This window comes from Mustela nigripes, chromosome 1 (assembly GCF_022355385.1).
Source record: "Mustela nigripes isolate SB6536 chromosome 1, MUSNIG.SB6536, whole genome shotgun sequence".
Lineage (NCBI taxonomy): Eukaryota > Metazoa > Chordata > Mammalia > Carnivora > Mustelidae > Mustela > Mustela nigripes.
The window spans coordinates 26,600,860-26,620,921 of record NC_081557.1 but is presented as its reverse complement, the minus strand read 5'-3'; the positions used below and the strand labels follow the sequence as shown (position 1 = coordinate 26,620,921).

Below are 20,062 nucleotides of genomic sequence, written 5' to 3'. Positions count from 1 at the left end.
AAACTATTCTCTGGGGTTCATGCTGATAGCAGTAGTCACAGACAGGGAAGAGAGGATGAGGGGAAAAAAAAGTTGTATAAATTGTATAAAATTAATACAAATTTAATTTATTTTAATAATTTAATAATATGACAGAAATGCATTAATCCCAGAACGAAAAGTAATGATAAAAGAATGCGATGTGGTTAGGCAATGAATAATGATGATGATGATGATGATGATATTATTATCTATAGCTACAGTCTTCTTGGAGTTTTGGAAAAGGAGAAGAAGTACACTGACCTATACTTGGGACCTTATTGAATGGGAAGAAGAGGAGGTAAGATGTTAGGAAACCAGGAGACAGAGAAACTGGAATAACATATGGTGCAGGAAATTATTCACTGTCCTTAACATCCAAGCTGAAAGGAACTAAACACTGTTAGGTTTTCCTTTGATGTTTTTTACTCCCAAGATTTCTTATTTCATGAAGTTAAGAAAGACCGTTGATGAGGTAATGTCATTTTTTCAAAGACTTTCACAGTGTTTCCTAAAATTACATTAGTGAAAAATTGTGTTAATAAACTATAGCTTAGGGTTTATTTGGAAAAAAATTTTCATTTTATTTTTTAAAAGTTACTTCTTTTCCAAGACTTACTATAAAAGTAGGTCAAAATGCAGGGATTTTGTTCCAGCTATTGGATATATGTACCTTTTTAATTTATGACTTTGATAGGTAGTAACTTTAGTTTCTCTTATAGGAAACACTTCGTCCCCAATTTGAAGCCAAGTATTACAAGATGGAGAGAGTGAATCCCATCAGTGGAAAACCTGAGCCACATCAGCCTTCCTCAGACAAAATCACTCGTCTTCTTGTCTCTATCTCAGGAATATTCTTCATGGTAAAGTACAACCATCAATATCAGAATGTTCTGGGATCCCATATTTAGAAGGAAATTCTAAGATACCAATTCATTTAGTGAGCCTCAGGGTCAAACCATATCCAGTTCAGTACATTTAATACATACCATTAAACAAAATTAAAATCACAGCAAGTCAAGGAGTGATTACAAAGAGAGTTTGGGAATATCTTTAAATAAAACACTCTTTGAAAGAAACAAAAACCATCTAAAATAAAATGGAAATTATATGAGTTGTCCTGATTAATTAAAACTAAGCATTCCACTTGAAAGTGGAAATTTGAACAGTATCTTACAACTTGTATTTTGACTCTAATGTAACTGAAGGAAAAAAACTCAAAGGAAAAAATTGAATTTATGTATCCTTTCTTGGAAAAGCAAATTCCTTTAGCTCTTCGGACGGGGGACCGGGCAGGGGCAATATCTTGGTCTGTGGTATTGCTTTTGCTTTGTCAATTATGCAAAATATGGATGTCTTCTTCTGTCTCCCATATTGTAGATTTCTTTGGTGATCACTGCAGTGTTTGCTGTTGTGGTGTATCGCCTGGTTGTCATGGAACAGTTTGCATCATTCAAGTGGAATTTCATCAAACAACACTGGCAGTTTGCAACATCGGCTGCTGCTGTCTGTATCAATTTTGTAATCATTATGGCCCTGAATCTTGTAAGTGTTTACAGTTTTCAAAAGGTTAAAATGCATAGGTTGGGGAGAGGTCTATGTTTCCTTCATGCTTGGATTGTATTTTACAGGAAGCCAATGAGTCCAACCAATGTTTCCATCAATGGCAACTCAGTTTAGCAGAAAAAAATTAATCTATATGGTTTGGATGATGGGTTTGTTTTTTTTTCTTTTAATAATTTTTTATTTTTTATAAACATATATTTTTATCCCCAGGGGTACAGGTCTGTGAATCACCAGGTTTACACACTTTACAGCACTCACCAAAGCACATACCCTCCCCAATGTCCATAATCCCACCCCCTTCTCCCAAACCCCCTCCCCCCAGAAATCAGTAACAGTTGTATTGTCTTCCTTGTCCTTTGAGTTTATAATCTTGATGAGCAAACATTTCCATTCATTGAGTATCTATGTGTGCTGAAAAAAGTGCTATGCTCTTTTTATTCAAATAAAGCATCTTTTGGTTCAAAAACTGAACCTCTGTGGAGAATCTGTTATAAAAGTATAGGAAAATCTGTTTGAAATTGAAGGCTTGTTACTTCCAAAGCCTCACTTGAAATAGAAAATAGACAGCTACTCCATGTTTCTTTCTCTGGGTCTAAACAATTTTCTCTTTCCTCCCTCCTTTCCTTCCTTCCTTCCTTCCTTCCTTCCTTCCTTCCTTCCTTCCTTCTTTCCTTCCTTCCTCGGTATTTTCCGTTTGCATATCTGCTCTATTCTATTAGGAAATGTCTATCTTGCTTAACTGTGACCTGTCTTCTTTCATGCTGTGGTATTGCAAAGATTTTGTGACCTCCTTTGGTTCTAACTACGTGATCATGTTGGTTTCTATAGCCTATTTAACTGAGATCACCCAGTATTTCAATGTACTAATTTTTCAGAGCCAACATCTGATTGGTTCAACATCACCTACACTGATGGACTTGTGAACTCTTTGGCTGAGAGGGCATTATTGTATCTACCTTGGCCCATATCTTCAGCAAGGTCTATGGGTAGGGTCCTATTCTCTGAAGACAGGAGGCATTGATTGGCACATTTAGGGTAATAATCTCTTTAATTAATTTAATTAATCTCTTCAATTCTTCCAACAATGCCATAAGGCCAGCATGCTCTCTATTATGTAAATAAGGAAATGAATCTGGAGAGCTTAAGTAACTCTCCCTAGATGAGACATATATTAAGTGTTAGTGCAGGCATATTTACATCATGAGATAATGTCTGAAGATAGATGAGCAATAGACAAATAATGATGTTTATATTATGTAAAGTAATGTGCATTGAGTCTATATGTGGGTGAACACTGATGTTACATGTTTAGCCTGGAGAGGGCTAGGACCATCTAAAATAATCAGAAAAGTGAAAAGTCACTGTGATAAATAAGTTTTGATGTAAGGATGGCAGTTAATATCTTCTATTGGAGTCTGCTTTCTTCAGATTCCTTTTTGCTTTGTGGAAGGAAATTACTGTTTACAGTATCTCCAAATAAATCACACAATATGTTGAGTTTATGTCCTTGACTCATAGATTAAAGTAAATGATAAACATTGAAAAAACACAATATGGGATGGAACAGCATGGCTGGTCATGTGTGAAAGCACTATAGATTGCACATTACACAAAGTCACCACATTGTGTTGTATTACACATACCACATTTTACACACACCACAATTGATGGGGGAGCCATTCACAGAACAGACATTGTAGATTTTTATATTTATGGTTAAACTCTTACGGTAGATAGTGAAAGATTTTGTTTCTAACAAAATCAATTTTTTTTAATTTAATTTTTTTTCAGTGTTCCAAGATTCATTGTTTATGCACCACACCCAGCACTCCATGCAATACATGCCCTCCTTACTGTTTTTGACAATTTTTCCGTAAACAGAGATTATTGGGGTTGGCTTCATTTTCTGAGGAAAGGAGCCTAAATACTTGATGTGTTTATTTCTAGGTAACACTAACAATCAACTGGTCTGGTCTTAAATTGACTCAATTTTCTTATCTGTAGTAGGCTGGTTGACATAAAAATGACTATCTAGGATCTTATAGTCTAGTGGGGACATAGGACACAGTGAGGAATGAATGCATCATAGTTGAAGCACAAAAGGCTCTAAGTAAAATGGGGGAAAAAATACTGCTCAGGCTCTCATCACTTTGTGGTGCCTGTTGCTCAAATTGGTGTCCTGATAAAAAGCAGTAGACATTAGACACAGGCAAACCGAAGATTTGCACTTGATCTGTGGGATCCTGGCCAGACCCTGTAACATCCTTGAGTTTTGATTTTTTGATCTTTCATGTGAAGGTGATAAAACTAATGCATAGGGGAGTTGAAAGATTAAATGAGATCCTCTAGCAAATAAATGGTGCCCAATAAATGTTAACCTTTTTCTATTTGGTTCTCTTTAATATTTTAAAATTTTATTTCTCTTTAAAAATCTCTATACCCTCCTATTCTCTTTCTTGCAAAATACTAATATTTTATTTGTTCTCTTTCTCTTCATCTTTAAATCATAAAGCTTATTTATTAATCTTCAGTCCAAGTTATAGAAATGCCAGTGATCTTTTTTTGGTCTTTCTGAATTTATTTATAATTTTTTCATTCTTTTTTAAAATTATTACCTATTGCCCATTCATAATTTTTTAAATACTCAAGAGTTGTCTTTAGAAAAAGAATCACATCTAAGGTGTTGTATTATGTCTTCTGATCAAATTTATGTCTAAAATATAAGAAGATTTAAAATATTTAATTAGTTCATGTGGAAATTATACCACTGTGCTAATTTTCAGTAGTCTTACTTGGTTTTGTTTTTGTTTTTTTTTTTTAATTTTAATGGTATTTCTTTATTTTTAAAAAGTGGATGTTTTGTATTTTGTTGTTACTTAGGTATTTTTTGTTTGTTTCTTTTCAGCATAACAGTATTCATTGTTTTTTGCCGCATACCCAGTGCTCCATGCAATCCCTGCCCTCTCCAATACCCACCACCTGGTTCCCCCAACCTCCCACCCCTTGCCCCTTCAAAACCCTCAGATTGTTTTTCAGAGTCCATAGTCTCTCACGGTTCACCTCCCCTTCCAATTTCCCTCAACTCCCTTCTCCTCTCCATCTCCCCTTGTCCTCCATACTATTTGTTATGCTCCACAAATAAGTGAAACCATATGATCATTGACTCTCTCTGCTTGACTTATTTCACTCAGCATAATCTCTTCCAGTCCCGTCCATGTTGCTACAAAAGTTGGACATTCATCCTTTCTGATGGAGGCATAATACTCCATAGTGTATATGGACCACATCTTCCTTATCCATTCGTCTATTGAAGGGCATTGTGATTCTTTCCACTGTTTGGCGACTGTGGCCATTGCTGCTATAAACATTGGGGTACAGATGGCCCTTCTTTTTACTACATCTGTATCTTTGGGGTAAATACCCAGTAGTGCAATTGCAGGGTCATAGGGAAGCTCTATTTTTAATTTCTTGAGGAATCTCCACACTGTTTTCCAAAGTGGCTGCACCAACTTGCATTCCCACCAACAGTGTCAGAGGGTTCCCCTTTCTCCACATACTCTCCAACACATGTTGTTTCCTGTCTTGCTAATTTTGGCCATTCTAACTGGTGTAAGGTGGTACCTCAATGTGGTTTTAATTTGAATCTCCCTGATAGCTAGTGATGATGAACATTTTTTCATGTGTCTATTACTTGTTTTTTTATATGTATTTTTCTTTCTGAAATTTACTATTGTTATTTTTTTTAGTTTTGCATTATAAAATCAATACATTTTTATTATATAAAGTACTGACAGTACGAAGACATTAAAAATATTAAGAAAAGTCACTGTTTTCTACCCAAAATGCCACTCATGTCCCTTCCTATCATAAACTAATTGTACCCATTGGAGGTAATCAATGTTAATGGTTTCATGTCTATTTATTCCCCTCACCATCAATTATTAGTGTCTTCAAAAGAGTACCCTGTGTTCCTGATTTTGACAATTTGTTCCAAAGACCTTCTGATCTTCAAAAACATCTTAAGTGAGTTAGGAACTGACCTAATATTTTTGAAGGTGGAAAGTATTTAATAGGGGAAATGAAGAAGCCAAATGTGTTTCAATTAACCTTTTCTTGGGAAGGCAAGCATGACAACTCTGGGAACAGAACCTCCAGCTCCAGGAGTCAATCCTTGGTTCCTACCCAGGGAAATAGCTATCTTTTTTTCACGCAAGCTGAAGCATTTGTCATGATCAGATTCTGTAAGAAATAAAATAGGAGCTTTCACCTTCATACATTTTCCCTATCAAAAGTTTCTTTTTATGTTCACTGATAGTTCAGAACATTGAAATTCGGCTTGAGTCTCCCTTGGTGTACCAGACTCCAATTTCATATTATTCCAGTTGTTTCTTAATCACCCGTCCCTTAAACTCACTCGGCCTCATTTCCAACCCGCGCCCTCAGTCACTGCCCCTTTCCTAGAATCACAGTGAACCCATATTCGCGCAGTCTTCTCTCATAAGCTTCCTCTCACTAAGTCTGAATACTTAGAGGCTCAATATATTCCTTCTTCCAAAGTACTGCTTTTTACAGATAACGAAGGCTGAACTAGATGGAATGAATCTCCTAATTGTAGAAATAAAACCTCTGGAGGCAGATGAGGATAGTGTTATTTTTGTCATAAAAATAATCTTTTGAGGTCCTCAAAATCCCATGTAACTGCCTAGTCCTATAATTCATCCGTTGTTCCTTACAGAATGTAAGACTGACTATCTTTTCTCTAATTATTTATTTATACTTGTTGGGAATTTTGACATAAAGATTTAAAGATTGTTGGAAGTAGAATCAACCACAAAACCTCTCCTTTGCTCCTGCAACTAATTTAGGAAAAGATTTTTAAATGGATTTTAGTATAAAGGAAGTGAACTACACAGCCAACTCAACAAATGTGAAAAGAATGTTCTATTCCTCAGATTTTTTTTTTTTTGAACTCTTAGGATGTTTATTAAATCAAAGATTTACAAGGACAGTGATGAATAAAAGTGAAATTTTTCAACCAGGAAACATGAAGTTTCAATGTGTAAGGGTTTATATTCAATTTCATTTTTTTTTAATCTTCCCTTTTAAGATTATATCATAACATGTGAAGCACTGGTGAGATCTATGTCACCAGAAATTCCCAGTTTGCTGATTTCCTGGAGATTTTTCATCCGATGATTGTACTGCAACAAGTGAGCATCATTGACCGCAACCTTGAAGTGGTCAGATTCAACCAGCCCTTGTACTTTGAATGGTTTACCACTTTCAAATGGGAAAGTCGCCTGTCTTTCTTCCTTTCCCCAGAGGTTATCCAGCTTTGTATTGCAAACAATGACTCTCTTGTTGTCCTCATTGAAGCGTGGGTTAAAGTGGAAAGCAACATCATTCCCTCTCTTGAAATCTAAAGCAAATCTGTTTGCATTGGGCTTCGTTGTGCCCAGAATTGTTATCAGCATGTGAGGCATGACTCCTCCAGGCAAGGGCAGGTCATAAGGTACAGTCAGTGGTCCAGCAGGGATGCCAAAGGCGCCAGCGGTGGGCTGGGCTCCAGGAGCACTTGGCTGTCCAGGAGGCGGGTAGGCCCCAGGCCCACTCGGTTGCCCAGGGTGGGCTCCTGGTGCAGGTGGTCCAGGATAAGCAGGAGCTGTTGGGCCAGGTTAGGGTCCTGGAGGTGCCTGTCCAGGATAGCTGCCAGGAGGGGCCTGTCCAGGGTAGCCACCAGGAGGGGCCTGTCCAGGATAACTGCCAGGAGGGGCCTGTCCAGGGTAGGCACCAGGATAGAAGGCTCCTGGGTAGCCCCCTGCTCCAGCAGGCTGGTTTCCCCATTGACCAGGCCATCCTTGAGGGTTTGGGTTTCCAGACCCAGATAAAGCATCATTAAGTGAAAAATTGTCTGCCATTTTCCCGACGCCTTGGCGCTCGCTGGCTTGCTGCGGGGGTGGCTTCTGGTGAGGTGCTGCGATCCCTATTCCTCAGATTTTATCAGTGTAAAACCTTAATGCCCTTCTAAATTTATGTATTCCCTTCCTATCCAGGATGTTAACACATGTCACAGATTATCAAAAAGCTCATCTAATTTACCTGAACCCACAGGATTAATTCAAGGTCATAATCAGATAAACATAGATTAAAACCATTAATATCAAAGTGCTAACTCTTTAAAAAAAATTATACCACCAAAATGATTGACCTGGAATACCAAATGCTATCTCTTGTTATTTTCAGACCAACACTAAATATGCAGCACATAAAAATGTGCTTTTTTTTTTCTTAATAGCTAGACTTTGTGATCTCTGTGCAACTGTATTCTCCAAACTGAGGGTTTGGCCTCAGTCAAAATAGTCTATTAATCTAATATGCTTTTCAGCTGTAATCTATATAGGCATGGCAAAATAGTTTCAATTAGTCAAACCCTTTTTTTTTTTAATCAGGAACTTTAAATATTTAAAGTACACAGCCATAAATTTAAAGTCATTCATTCATTTCTTTTGTCTCTTTCATCACATCAGTGATTGTTGTGAATTTTGCTTCTGTAACATCTCTCTTAGCTATTCCCTACTCATCATTCTCACTTCTCCTTCCTTAGTTCAGCTACTTGTCATTTCTAGCTTGTACCATTTCAGTAGCCTTCTAACTGTTGAGTCTTCCTGTCTTTTTCAACTTTTCTCACCTCCCTTGTACATTGCTCTTAGAAGGATCTTTCTGGGGCACCTAGGTGGCTTGGTGGATTAAGCATCCAACTCTTGATTTAGGCTCAGGTCATGATTTCAGGGTCTTGAGATGAAGCCTCTAGTTGAACCCCACACTCAGGGGGAGTCTGCTTGAGAGTCTCTCCCTCTCCCTTTGTCTCTCCCACTCATGCTCTCTCTCTCTAATAAATAAATCTTAAAAAAAAAAAAAAAAAAGAAGAAGAAGAAGAAGGATATTTCTAAATCACGGATTTGATCATTTTATTTTGTACTTGAAAGTGCTTAGCGGGTTCCCATTGCCTCTGGTATAAATTCTAAATTCTAACAAGGCATGGAGGCCTCCCATTATTTCAAGCCAGTTTTCCTTTCTTGTATTGTTTAAAGTTGGATGCCCTCCCTCCCTCTCACACTCTGCCCTCCAGCCTACGAGGTCCCTCTCGTTGGCTGCCCAGCATTCTGCTTTTTCATGGCCCTGTCTCTGTTCACAGTGCTCCCTCTATTTGCCTTCTTTCCTTTTATCTCCGTGGAGGCTGTTTCTTTATCTTCGGAAATTCCAATAAAGGATCACTTGCTCCATGAAGTTTTTTCTCGATCCCATATGTAGAATCGAATAATCTCCTCTTTGTGTTTGTTCTTCTCACAAGGTGCTTGGACATGCCTAGTCTCCCTCCTTATCGGACTGCCCTGATGGAATTAAACACTCCTTCTTGTGAATGCTCTTCTGTTTACTGGGCTTAGGCATGCCTGGTCTCCCGCTCTTAGGGTATAAGCCCCTGACAGTGGGGCCTCCTCACTGTTATGTTCCCAGGTCTTTGCCTAGGCCTAAAAGACATTTAGAATATATTCTTCAAATAAATTTTAAATATTTCATTCTCCACATTTCCTAGCATCTTGAACATTATTCACATTGGAAAGAGCTTAGCCTCTTGAATAATTGTTCAAAATTATTTTTGTAGCTGGAATTCTCTTTTCAGTGTCTTTCACATTTGTAGCACTTGTGATTTTCAAACTAATAAGTAAAGAACATGCATCGTTTAAGCCTTCAAAACAAATGGATCATGGCATCCCTCAATAAATGTTCAATGTGGGATAAAAATAAGGGTAAAAATAATGAAAATTGGATTATAAGTCCATCTTACAGATCATGAAAGTAACTTAGATTGTTTCCTGTTCTTGCTATGCTTCAAATCATCTGGAATACTTGAAAAACTAGAGAGCCCTGAGTCCCCTTCAGAATTTCCCTTGTGGAGCTGGGAAATCTGTATATAAAACAAAACATTCAAAAATATTCTCCCAGGGGCACCTGGGTGGCTCAGTGGTTTAAGCCTCTGCCTTCAGCTCAGGTCATGATCTCAGGGTCCTGGGATTGAGCCCCACATCGGGCTCTCTGCTCAGCGGGGAGCCTGCTTCCCCCTCTCTCTCTGCCTGCCTCTCTGCCTACTTGTGATCTCTCTCTATCAAATAAATAAATAAAAATCTTTAAAAAAAATATATTCTCCCAGTGATTCTGATCCTGTCAGTGCCTAACATAGCACTAGGAAATCACTGATTTAAGAGATGTGAGGTAATTTTGATACACAGCCAAGATCAGAAACTACATTTTCAAAGATAAATTGCAAGTAATTTAACAAGATTAAAACCTCAATTTATTTTTTAACACCTCTTATCAGACATATAATTAAAAATCTACAGAATTTGAAAAGCCAAAATTTGAAACCAGGAATTACTCTTCACTAATCCCATTTTTTTTTTTCTTTAATGTTGCTGCCCATAAAATGCTATTATACTACTTAAAGGTGCCATAAACAGCTTGGTTAATGTCAGATATTTCCAAGAAGATATTTTTTGTTTGTTTTCAGATTTTTTAAATTTATTTAACACAGAGAGAGAGAGATCACAAGTAGGCAGAGCAGCAGGCAGGGTCATGGTAGGGGGAGCAGGCCCGCTGCTGAGCAGAGAGCCCCATGTGGGGCTCAATTCCAGGACCCTGAGATCATGACCTGACGTGAAGGCAGAGGCTTAACCCACTCAGCCATTTAGGTGCCCCTCCAAGATTTTAATAAAATTTAAAAATATATGGTTATTCCAAAATGTATATTCTTGTTGCTTGACAATCAAACATTAATTAATTAATGAATAGGTTACAGCAGCTTGTACTGTGTAATTTTAAAGAAAAAACTGAAACATCACAGAAGGATTCTTATATCTGGAATTAAGCCAATTAACCACTTCAACATTGACAACAAAACAATGAACTCGTGGGACACCTGGTAGGCTCAGTCCATTAAGCGTCTGACTCTTGGTTTCAGCTCAGGTCTTGATCTCATAGGTTGTGAGCTTGAGCTGGCACTGGACTCTACGCTCAGCTGGGAGTTTATTTGAAAATTCTCTCCCTCTTCCTCTTCCCTACAACTAAAATGAATTTTTAAATAAGGAATGAACTCTTTTTTATATTCTTCTTCTCATTTTAAAATCCATGTACCATCTGTACACTATAACTTAAAACAAACAAACAAAGAAGGGTGTCCAAAGAGTATAATAGGGTAGATTTAAAAAATCAGCATATTAGATTAATAGACTATTTTGACTGAGGCTCCCTGCCCAGTGGGAAGCCTGCTTCTCCCCCTGCTTGTGTTCCCGCTCTCTGTATTTCTCTCTGTCAAGAAAATTAATAAAATCTTTAAAAATTAAACCACCATAAAACTATCTGGCCTGTGACTGACTTACGGATTTGACAGATTTTACTTAACCAGTCTTGTTTTAAATAACCACCAAACCACTGTTGTTCTTTTGGAATGCAAGCTATCATGCTATGTTCCTCTTAGTTTGGAAAATTTCTTTTCAATAATAAAGAATTCAGACTTTTACTCAGCCTTTCAGCATAGTAAAAAGTACATATAATTTAGTGATCAAACACCATGTCAGCCACTGATTAGCTGACTGACTTGTTCTGCAAAAAGTTTTAAGTTTTTTAAAGTCCCATTTCCTTGACCTGTAGAATGGAAATAAAGACAGCTACTGCAAAAGACTTACTCTTACAGAAATCAAGTGTGTCTGTGTATCTACACATATTTATAACATGTTTATATTATGTACATTTAGTTTGTGTATAAATGTAAAGCACCACATAGTAAGTTTTAAAACATGCTCCGCTTAATTAAAAATGTAGCCACTTTATAGAATACACTTTAAATGTTTCCTTGAATAGTGTCAATAGCAGCCTTTTCTAGAGGGAAAGAATAACATTCACTGTTCTCTTATTACAGGCTTATGAAAAAATTGCTTACCTTCTCACCAACTTAGGTAAGTCCTTCGTTTTTACTTAGCTCCTTAGTAAAAGAATAACATATGGGCATATCAGTCTGTAGTTTTTTATGTACTCTTGCATTTTTAATGTCAACTTCAGTTATGTACATTGTCACTCAGATTGAAAGACATACATGGGAAGTTGGAGCAAATTGCTTAATATAGAGAGGAACTCTCCCTAGGTGGAAGTGCTTTTCTCTCTCTAACTTTTCAGTTCGTTGGGGTTTTCCCTAAATTTTTATTTTTATTAAAATATTATACTACATAAATGAAATTTAAAAGGCAAAGTAGTATTGAGAAATTTATAATTAAGGGGTGCCTGAGTGGTGCAGTCAGTTATGCATCCCACTCTTAGTTTCAGCTCAAGTCATGACCTCAGGGCTGTGGGGTCAAGCCCCAACTCAGGTTTCATGTTCAGCTCGGAGTCAGCTTGAAATCTTCACTCCCCCCTCTTGCCCCTCCCATTTGTGTACTCGCTTGCTCTCTCTCTCTCAAATAAATAAATAAAATATTTTTTAAAAAATTTATAATTAAAACCAGTACTCTGCCACATTACCTATTCTTATTTTCCATTTCCTGAGAGACTACTTTTTCTTTTATTTTAGGAATTTCTTTTGTTATTTCCAACCCTATTTCTAAATAACATATTTCTTTGATGTTCTTGGATTTTTCAGGTTTGGGAAGCTATTGCCTTTCCCTTATAAATGACAAGAACTTAGGTCTTAGCAGTTCCTACAGCGTTCTATCCCTGTACACTTCCTCATCTACCACCTGTTATACACACACTATCTCTCCTCCTTCCAAAGTAGCTATATTCAACAGATTTGAATTTTTAGTCAAATTAATAATTGGTGTTTACATCATTGTTTCTATATAACTATTTTTTATGTAAGGTGTGGTATATGCTATGATTGTTTCCTTTCTTATACAATCTTTATAATTTCATGAAGCTAATAATAGCACATTTTTCTTTAATTTTCTCCATACTTTCTTAATTTATCTCAAATTTTCTGCTTCAACTCTGAATAATCTATAAATACATACAAAATCATCAGGTAGGCTACTCATTTTATTTTCTTCTTAGAGTTCCCCTTCCCGAACCTACTGTTTCCTCCACTCTCGAGGGCCCACCCTTATTGTGGTTGGTTGCATCTATGCTTCCTCTCTCCCATCCTCTAGGAAATCCTTTTACCTTTATTTCTCTCAGTAGGGTATCACTCTTTGGATCCATCGGTGTTCTTTTGTCTTGGCTTAATTGTCTTGGCTTAATTCCTTACTTTGCTGCCTGGAAAGGAAATTTCTTGAGACCTTATGTGTCTGAAAATGCCTTTTCTCCATCCTCAAACTTGGTTTTGGGTCTCTTGGTTTGTGAACAAAATTTTGATTACAGAGCTATTTGAGCAGTGATCTTTTATTGTTTGAAAACTCACCAGATCCCAGGCACTATGCTGGACACTCTGCATTGATTTTGTTTTATTGACTTCCCAATTTTACGACAGTAGGGTCCCTATTGTGCGAATTTGAAAATCAAGATAATTAAGTTGAATAAGTAGAATTTAAACCCAGGTGTGGCAGAGTTCACTTAATTATGGTGGAATAACTATATCATTCCACAATTGCTTCCCCCTATAATGCATTTGCTGGAACACCAAAGTTTGTAGAGGGAAGAACTGGGCCCTAAGTGGGGCTCTGGAAATAAGTGGTTATATCCGTTGGAAATTCTGTGACTGTGAGCAAGTGTTCTCTCTCCATTCTTTGTTTCCTTCCTCCTGTTCCTTCCACTGCTTCTCTTCCTTTGGTTCTCCCTCTGTTTTTGTTTTTTTGAGTCTCAGATTTTGTTATTGATAAAATGAGAATGATAGCATTTCCTGTTTCACCACTGCTGAGGATTGGCTATCTGACATATGACAAGTGTTCAGAAAGTGGGAATGATCTGTTGCATTGTTCTTAAACCCTCTGAGCTGCAGTTTCTTCCGCTAGATAATGAAGCACTTTAGATTGTCTGAAAGCTTTCCTCTAGCTCTGGTTCTCTATATTCATTTGCTTTTAAAGTATTTTATGCCGAGGATGGAAGCAAATCTGAGGAAATTATTTGGAGGATCATAATAATGGGAAACAGAAGTTATTTTTTTTTAAAGATTTTATTTATTTATTTGACAGAGACCACAAGTAGGCAGAGAGAGAGAGAGAGAGAGAGAAGCAGGCTCCCTGCTGAGCAGAGAGCCCGATGCGGGACTCGATCCCAGGACCCTGAGATCATGACCTGAGCTGAAGGCAGAGGCTTTAACCCACTGAGCCACCCAGGCGCCCCTAGAAGTTATTTGTGTTAAGTACCAGGAGCACCAAAGTTTGCACTTGGTATTTGATATTTCCATGTATAACTCATGACATAGTACCTATGGATTCATAACTATTAATTAATAATGAATGGTCTATACTAATTTAAATTAACAAAAATAATATTTTGTTTAAAATAATGTGTATATAGACATAAATATATGTTTACTATTTGAATATTTATAAATACATACATAATAAATATTCAATATGAATACATACAAACACAATAAATATATGAATACATACGCTGCACATTGGAACTGCCATCTGCTTGGCACTGAATTGAACGTAGCTTGTGTTTGCAATTCCATCCTCACCTTACTGGTCCTCAAGTCCCGGTGAAAGGGAATTCTGGAGCCACAACCCACCATTCTGACTTCATCATAGTAAAATGTAGTGCCTGGTGAGTCTGCCCAGGTACCCCACTTGAGTATCAATCTGCTCGGCCATCAAAGGTACTCCAATTATAGGCAGCCATATATATAATAAATCCATATATATAATAAATATGTATGGCATTGTATTCTGTGTAATTTTAGACTGTGCAAATTTGTGCTTCAAATTAGAAATTAGGTTTTACTTCCTGGTAGAGGTAACACATTTTTTTATTTAAAGAAGCTTATAAACTTTATGTTTCTTGACTTATTTTTAGCCAAATATTTTATTTTTGAAAGTCACAAAAAAAATTAAAGTTTTAATCCTACCACATTTTTTATGTGAGAAAAAACATATAATATTTGACCCAAAGTGATGTTCTTTTCAGTTTGGTTTTATGGTCCAAATGACAAATTATTTATAATAAAGAACTAACGAATCTATAATATGAATTATCTATAAAAAATGAACATGGATTCCAAGAAGCAAATTAAGCCAAACAATCAAGTTTCAGTTTTGTCAAATAGAGGTCAATTCAGGAACAAGAGCACATATATCAAGAAAATAGTAACGATAAAGTCAGATGTCACCATATTAATATTAGGCAAACCAGAATTTTATATCTGTTTAAATGGGAAAGAGAGATACAACAGTCTGCCAGGTCAGTGTAACATGATTTCTATACATCTTTTATAAACCTTCAAAATATAGAAAGCAAAACATAATAGAAATGCCAAAAGAAAGGACTGACAAATCCATACTCAAATATAAGCCACGATATAAAATATTTGGATGTCAAAACTAACAATCTGGGATGCCTGGGTGGCTCAGTTGATTAAGCAGCTGCCATCGGCTAAGGTCATGATCCCAGCGTCCTGGGATCGAGTCCCACATCGGGCTCCTTGCTCAGCAGGAAGCCTGCTTCTCCCACTGCCTCTGCCTGCCACTCTGTCTGCCTGTGCTCACTCTCTCTGACAAAAAATAAAAAAACAAAACAAAAAAAAACTAACAATCTTCTCTTTAAATATATATAAACTGTATGCTTACCAAAGTATATATATTCTTTCCAAATACTTAATACATAGACAAAACATATCCAAGTAATCTGACCATAAATGAAAACAACTTTTTTGCTCCAAAGCAGAAATCACACAGGAACATTTGTGGATCATGATGCAATAAAATCAGAAATGGAGATCCAAAAACAAATTACACAACGGGGATTTTTTTTAAAATCCATATTCTCATTTCCAGATAAGTTTTGTACTAAATTCACAAACTGTTTGGAATGAAAACAATAGTGAAAATACAGCCCACTAAAACCCTGAGGATATGTGGGTTCTCCTGGCTGCTCTCCTGAGTGCCCACCCAAGTCAGCCTTGGGGATGCCCACAGACCCCTGTCACTTCTGTCACATATTGTAGTTGGGCTTGGAATCCTCCAGGACCTGTTCCTATTCTATTACTGGATCATGCACCCATTTTGGGCAACCTTTTCCTTAAATCAGATCTAATCTGTTTTCTTCCTTGAATTCTTTAATTATATGAAAATATATATTAGCTGTGCATAGAGATCCTCTATCATCATTTGGATACTGGGCGGGAGCAGAGACTGCAGTCTACACTGCCATCTTAATTCAGTCCCTTGCATCATTTTGTTTTAAGAGTCATAGAAACAGGGACACCTGAGTGGCTCAGTGGGTGAAAGCCTCTGCCTTCAGCTCAGGTCATGATCTCAGGGTCCTGGGATGGAGCCCCGCCTCGGGCTCTCTGCTCAGCAGGGAGCCTGCTTCCTCCTCTCTCTGCCTGCTTCTCTGCCTACTTGTGATCTCTGTCTGTCAAATAAATACAATCTTTAAAAAAAAAAAAAAATACAAAAAACGGGGGGGTCATAGAAACATGAGATGTGAAAGTAGACAAGTTCTTGAAATCACCTCATCTAAACTCTTTGTTTCATAAATGTTAAAACTGCTAGCCAAAAAATGTAGAGAGATGTACTTGAGATTACCAGAAAATTAGGTATAAAGTTGAGATAGGAGCCCAGCTTCTATGACTAAGGTAGTCTTCTTTCCTCTTTACCATTCTCGTTCCTTATTGAAGCATAGGCAGTTTGAGTGCAGGACTGATCCAATGTACATGGCTACTTCCAAATGACAACAGCAGACAGAATCCTGAAAATCTTTAGATATTATTAATAACAGGCATTCTATTTTTGTAGTTGTGGGGGAAGTGTGAAGATTGTATCATTGGATCCCTTTATCAACTATGTGTGCACAGCGTACACTCTCATTCACGTTTTGCAGATGTAGACCCTAGAATTCAGAGACACTGAGTGCCTCATGGAACTAGTAAATGGCTGAACCAGAAGTGAAATGTGGGGCTTCTGATTCTCTCTCCACATTTCTTGTTATTCACCTCCTTTATGTAAACACACCCTGTTTTCCTTTTAGAATATCCTCGAACAGAATCTGAATGGGAAAACAGCTTTGCTTTGAAGATGTTCCTCTTCCAGTTTGTTAATTTAAATAGTTCTATCTTCTATATCGCTTTCTTTCTGGGGAGGTAAGTCAACTTTATGGACATCATCTTTGTAGAGTGAAAAAGACTGCCAACAGTTCCATTGCCAATTTGTTAATAGAGGTGGTGAATCCTTGTCCCCGGCCTTGGAAAACTGCTACTCAGCCTTCCCATGTGTTTTCCATCAAAAGACTTCTAAGTCCAGGGCTCTGAGGTGCCACTACCAATTAAAGTAGGCATACAGAAACAAAGCGTGTGTGCCGTACTTCAGTTGGATTATGATTATCTGATCATGAGTAATGATTTTATTAAATAGGAAATGATTTTTGTACAACCCTAGGATATAGTTCCTTAGTGTGGAAACTTCTCCTAACTATCACGTCAACATTTTTTCCTACGTTTCCTGCACAATGGAAGCATATTAAATAAACTATGCTTAACGCTCCAGCCAATGCCATGGAAACATACTAAAACTAGAACCATTTTAAACTAAACAACTCAGTACATTACATTAATATTCATTAGCTAGGTCAACAAAACATTAAAGATCTACAGGTGAAAGTGGAAAATTTCCTTCGGTTGTTTTGTCTGGACTTTCTCACCCCATTGGGGGTGAGAATTGAATTCATACACCACTTTTTCCTTTTAAGTCAGGTACTTTGATGAGTCAGCATGGCGAAAGTCTACAGTCTGGGGACAAGATGCACCAGTGAACATTTATGTCTACCAACCCATGCATTAGTAGATGTTCTTCAGTCAATCCCACATAAATGCTAATGAGTTAAAATGGCTTTTTACAGATTTGTAGGCCACCCAGGAAATTACAATAAACTCTTTAACCGGTGGAGACTGGAGGAAGTAAGTAACCTTGTAAGGGTGGATGTGGGCCTGGGTGTGGATATGGGCCAATGACCATGGGAGGGAAGTGAGGGGAAGGAAAGAGAGAGAAGGGGGGTATATGGAATTTCAGGCATGCTGAAGACACATTTTTTGTAGACAGTTCTTATGGGTTCAGAAAGGAAGGAACTACATCTTTCAAAAAAAAAAAAAAAAAAAGTTGTGATCTTAAAGGTTAAACCTCGAAATCCTGTCCTCAGCTCTTTAATTTACTATCAAACCCATTTCCTCCATTCACAAAGCTCAGAAATTTAGATCCAAGGACTTCACATTTTGGAGGAATTATTATAATCTATTCCATGGGTTTTTAAACTTTTAAATATGTTAGGTTTCCTTTTAAGCTGGGAAACTTCATCAAAAGACAACTTATTTGAAACACCAATCTATAAATATGCAGATGTATATCTTCCAAATCCTATAGGTTTTTTAATTAATTTTTAAATATGTATGTCATGGGAACAAAAGGTCTAGTATTGCTAGAGCACAGGGTTAAACAGATTGTATATTGTCACTGAGACGGACATACGGTACTCCAAAATGCAAGACCCTACCTTATAAAATGCAAGACCTTATAAAGGTCTTATAAAATAAAGACCTTATAAAATGCAAAATGCAAGACCCTTATAGACCCTACCTGTGGTCTATAAGCCCACTTCCTCAGACTTTTGCCAACTGAAACATTTTAATTTTCACCAATATAACATCTAAAAGACACCTTCTTTTGATTTCAGATCCTTTCATTTTGAGTGAGATGAAGAGTGTTTTTCATATGTTTGTTGGATATTTTCTGTTTCTGTGTGTATGTGCTATCCTTGATCATTTCAATTAAACTGTTTTTCTCGGTCCTAAAAATTATAAAAATTATAAAAAATTTTTCTGTCCTAAAACTTGTAAACTAGTAACATTAGGCTCTAACCTTACAAATTTGCTGCAGATAATATTTCTCATTTCCTTGTTTGTCTTAATTTTGTTTTGATAATTTAAAAAAAACTCTATAGCATTTTTCATTTAAAATATCACTACTATTAATGACTTCAGGCATTTATATCATGCCAAAAATGTGTTTTTCATTCCAGAAATTTAAAAAAAAAACCTCATGCTTGTACTTTTCACCAATTTTTAAAAAAAAAATATTGACATCTTTGGTGCATTGGAAGTTCATTTTTGTGTAAAGAGTAATCAAGATTCTCCCCCCACCTCAGCTGGCAGTTACATATTTAACTAATAATACATTTTTTTATCATCATTTGGCAAAATAAGATTTCAAGATCTATCGTTGATTGATTTATCATTGACTGATTATTTATCATTGATTCATCATTCTACATCTTGAAATCATATCTACTTCTGGACTCTGTTCAATCTCATTGGTCAGATTGTTTATTGCTCCTGTAGTTCAAAATCTTTTTGATTATTCTAATGTAAAATCCAATTTAATATGTGGTAATATTAGTAAGAGGTCATAATTTAGAAAGACGCTAAGAGAAGTTTCCCTGAGAAAAGAGGTAATTCCATTCTATCTAAAAATTTCCACCAAACCCAGGAGAGCCCTCGTTGATATTGTCTCCTTAGAGCCTTCTAGTTGATTGAAATACATGGAGAAAGCCTAAAACTTCTCAATAAGATGCTTTACATCATAGAAACCTGAGCTCACCTGCTAACCTTGCTGCTTATTAATTCTTTGCCCTTAAGTTAATCCCTCTGAATATCTGTTTCCTCATCTGTAAACTAGAAGTAGTAATACTTAGGTTGCAAGTTGTTTATAGATAGGAGATAATTTGTGTAACACAATTAGCACAACCCCTGGACTTTGGAAGGCACTGTATAGTTTGTAACTGATAGTTATCAATGCTCTTTCTCCACAACCACATAAGTATTCTCCTCTTAGACAAGAACAGAGGAGGGCCTTAAATAATTTTAGGCCTTCAGAAAGTCCCCAATCAAACTTGCAGTTTTCACTCATAGCCCACAAGTATGACTGTATTTTCTACAAGGCTTTCGTGTACTTGGTTTGGGACCCAAAGCTTACCTTTTATTAGGAATGTTTGACTGGAATTAGCAAGGGTACTGTGGCGAACAGGTGGATGGATATGCCTATCGATGCCATTTTATAAACTGCCGTCACCAATACTTTCATTTAATTGGATATTTTTACTCTTAAGGGTAAGATTATTGGAAGTCATGTTTCTTCTTTGGAAGTTCCAGGGAAATTATTCCAGTACTGGTGTCAGGAAATATGTTTCATAACCACCCTAGACATTTTCCACAATATTTATGGCACACACAATGGCCACATTTTCCCAAAAGATTTTTTTTTTTAAATCAGTGAAATGAAAC

At 36.7% G+C, this 20,062-nt stretch overlaps 1 protein-coding gene and 1 pseudogene across 2 annotated transcripts in view; one reads left to right on the top strand and one right to left on the bottom strand.

Annotated features, from left to right (window-relative positions):
* ANO3 (anoctamin 3) overlaps nt 1-20,062 on the top strand; it is a 412,105-nt gene that overhangs the window by 368,430 nt on the left and 23,613 nt on the right. For both annotated transcript variants that reach the window (XM_059406869.1, XM_059406879.1), the window contains 6 exons: nt 237-319; nt 741-881; nt 1,399-1,563; nt 11,558-11,594; nt 16,762-16,873; nt 17,629-17,686. In XM_059406869.1, coding sequence (XP_059262852.1) covers nt 237-319; nt 741-881; nt 1,399-1,563; nt 11,558-11,594; nt 16,762-16,873; nt 17,629-17,686 — 596 coding nt within the window. The remainder of the gene's footprint in view (nt 1-236; nt 320-740; nt 882-1,398; nt 1,564-11,557; nt 11,595-16,761; nt 16,874-17,628; nt 17,687-20,062) is intronic.
* Nucleotides 6,597-7,563, bottom strand: LOC132010722 (galectin-3-like; annotated as a pseudogene).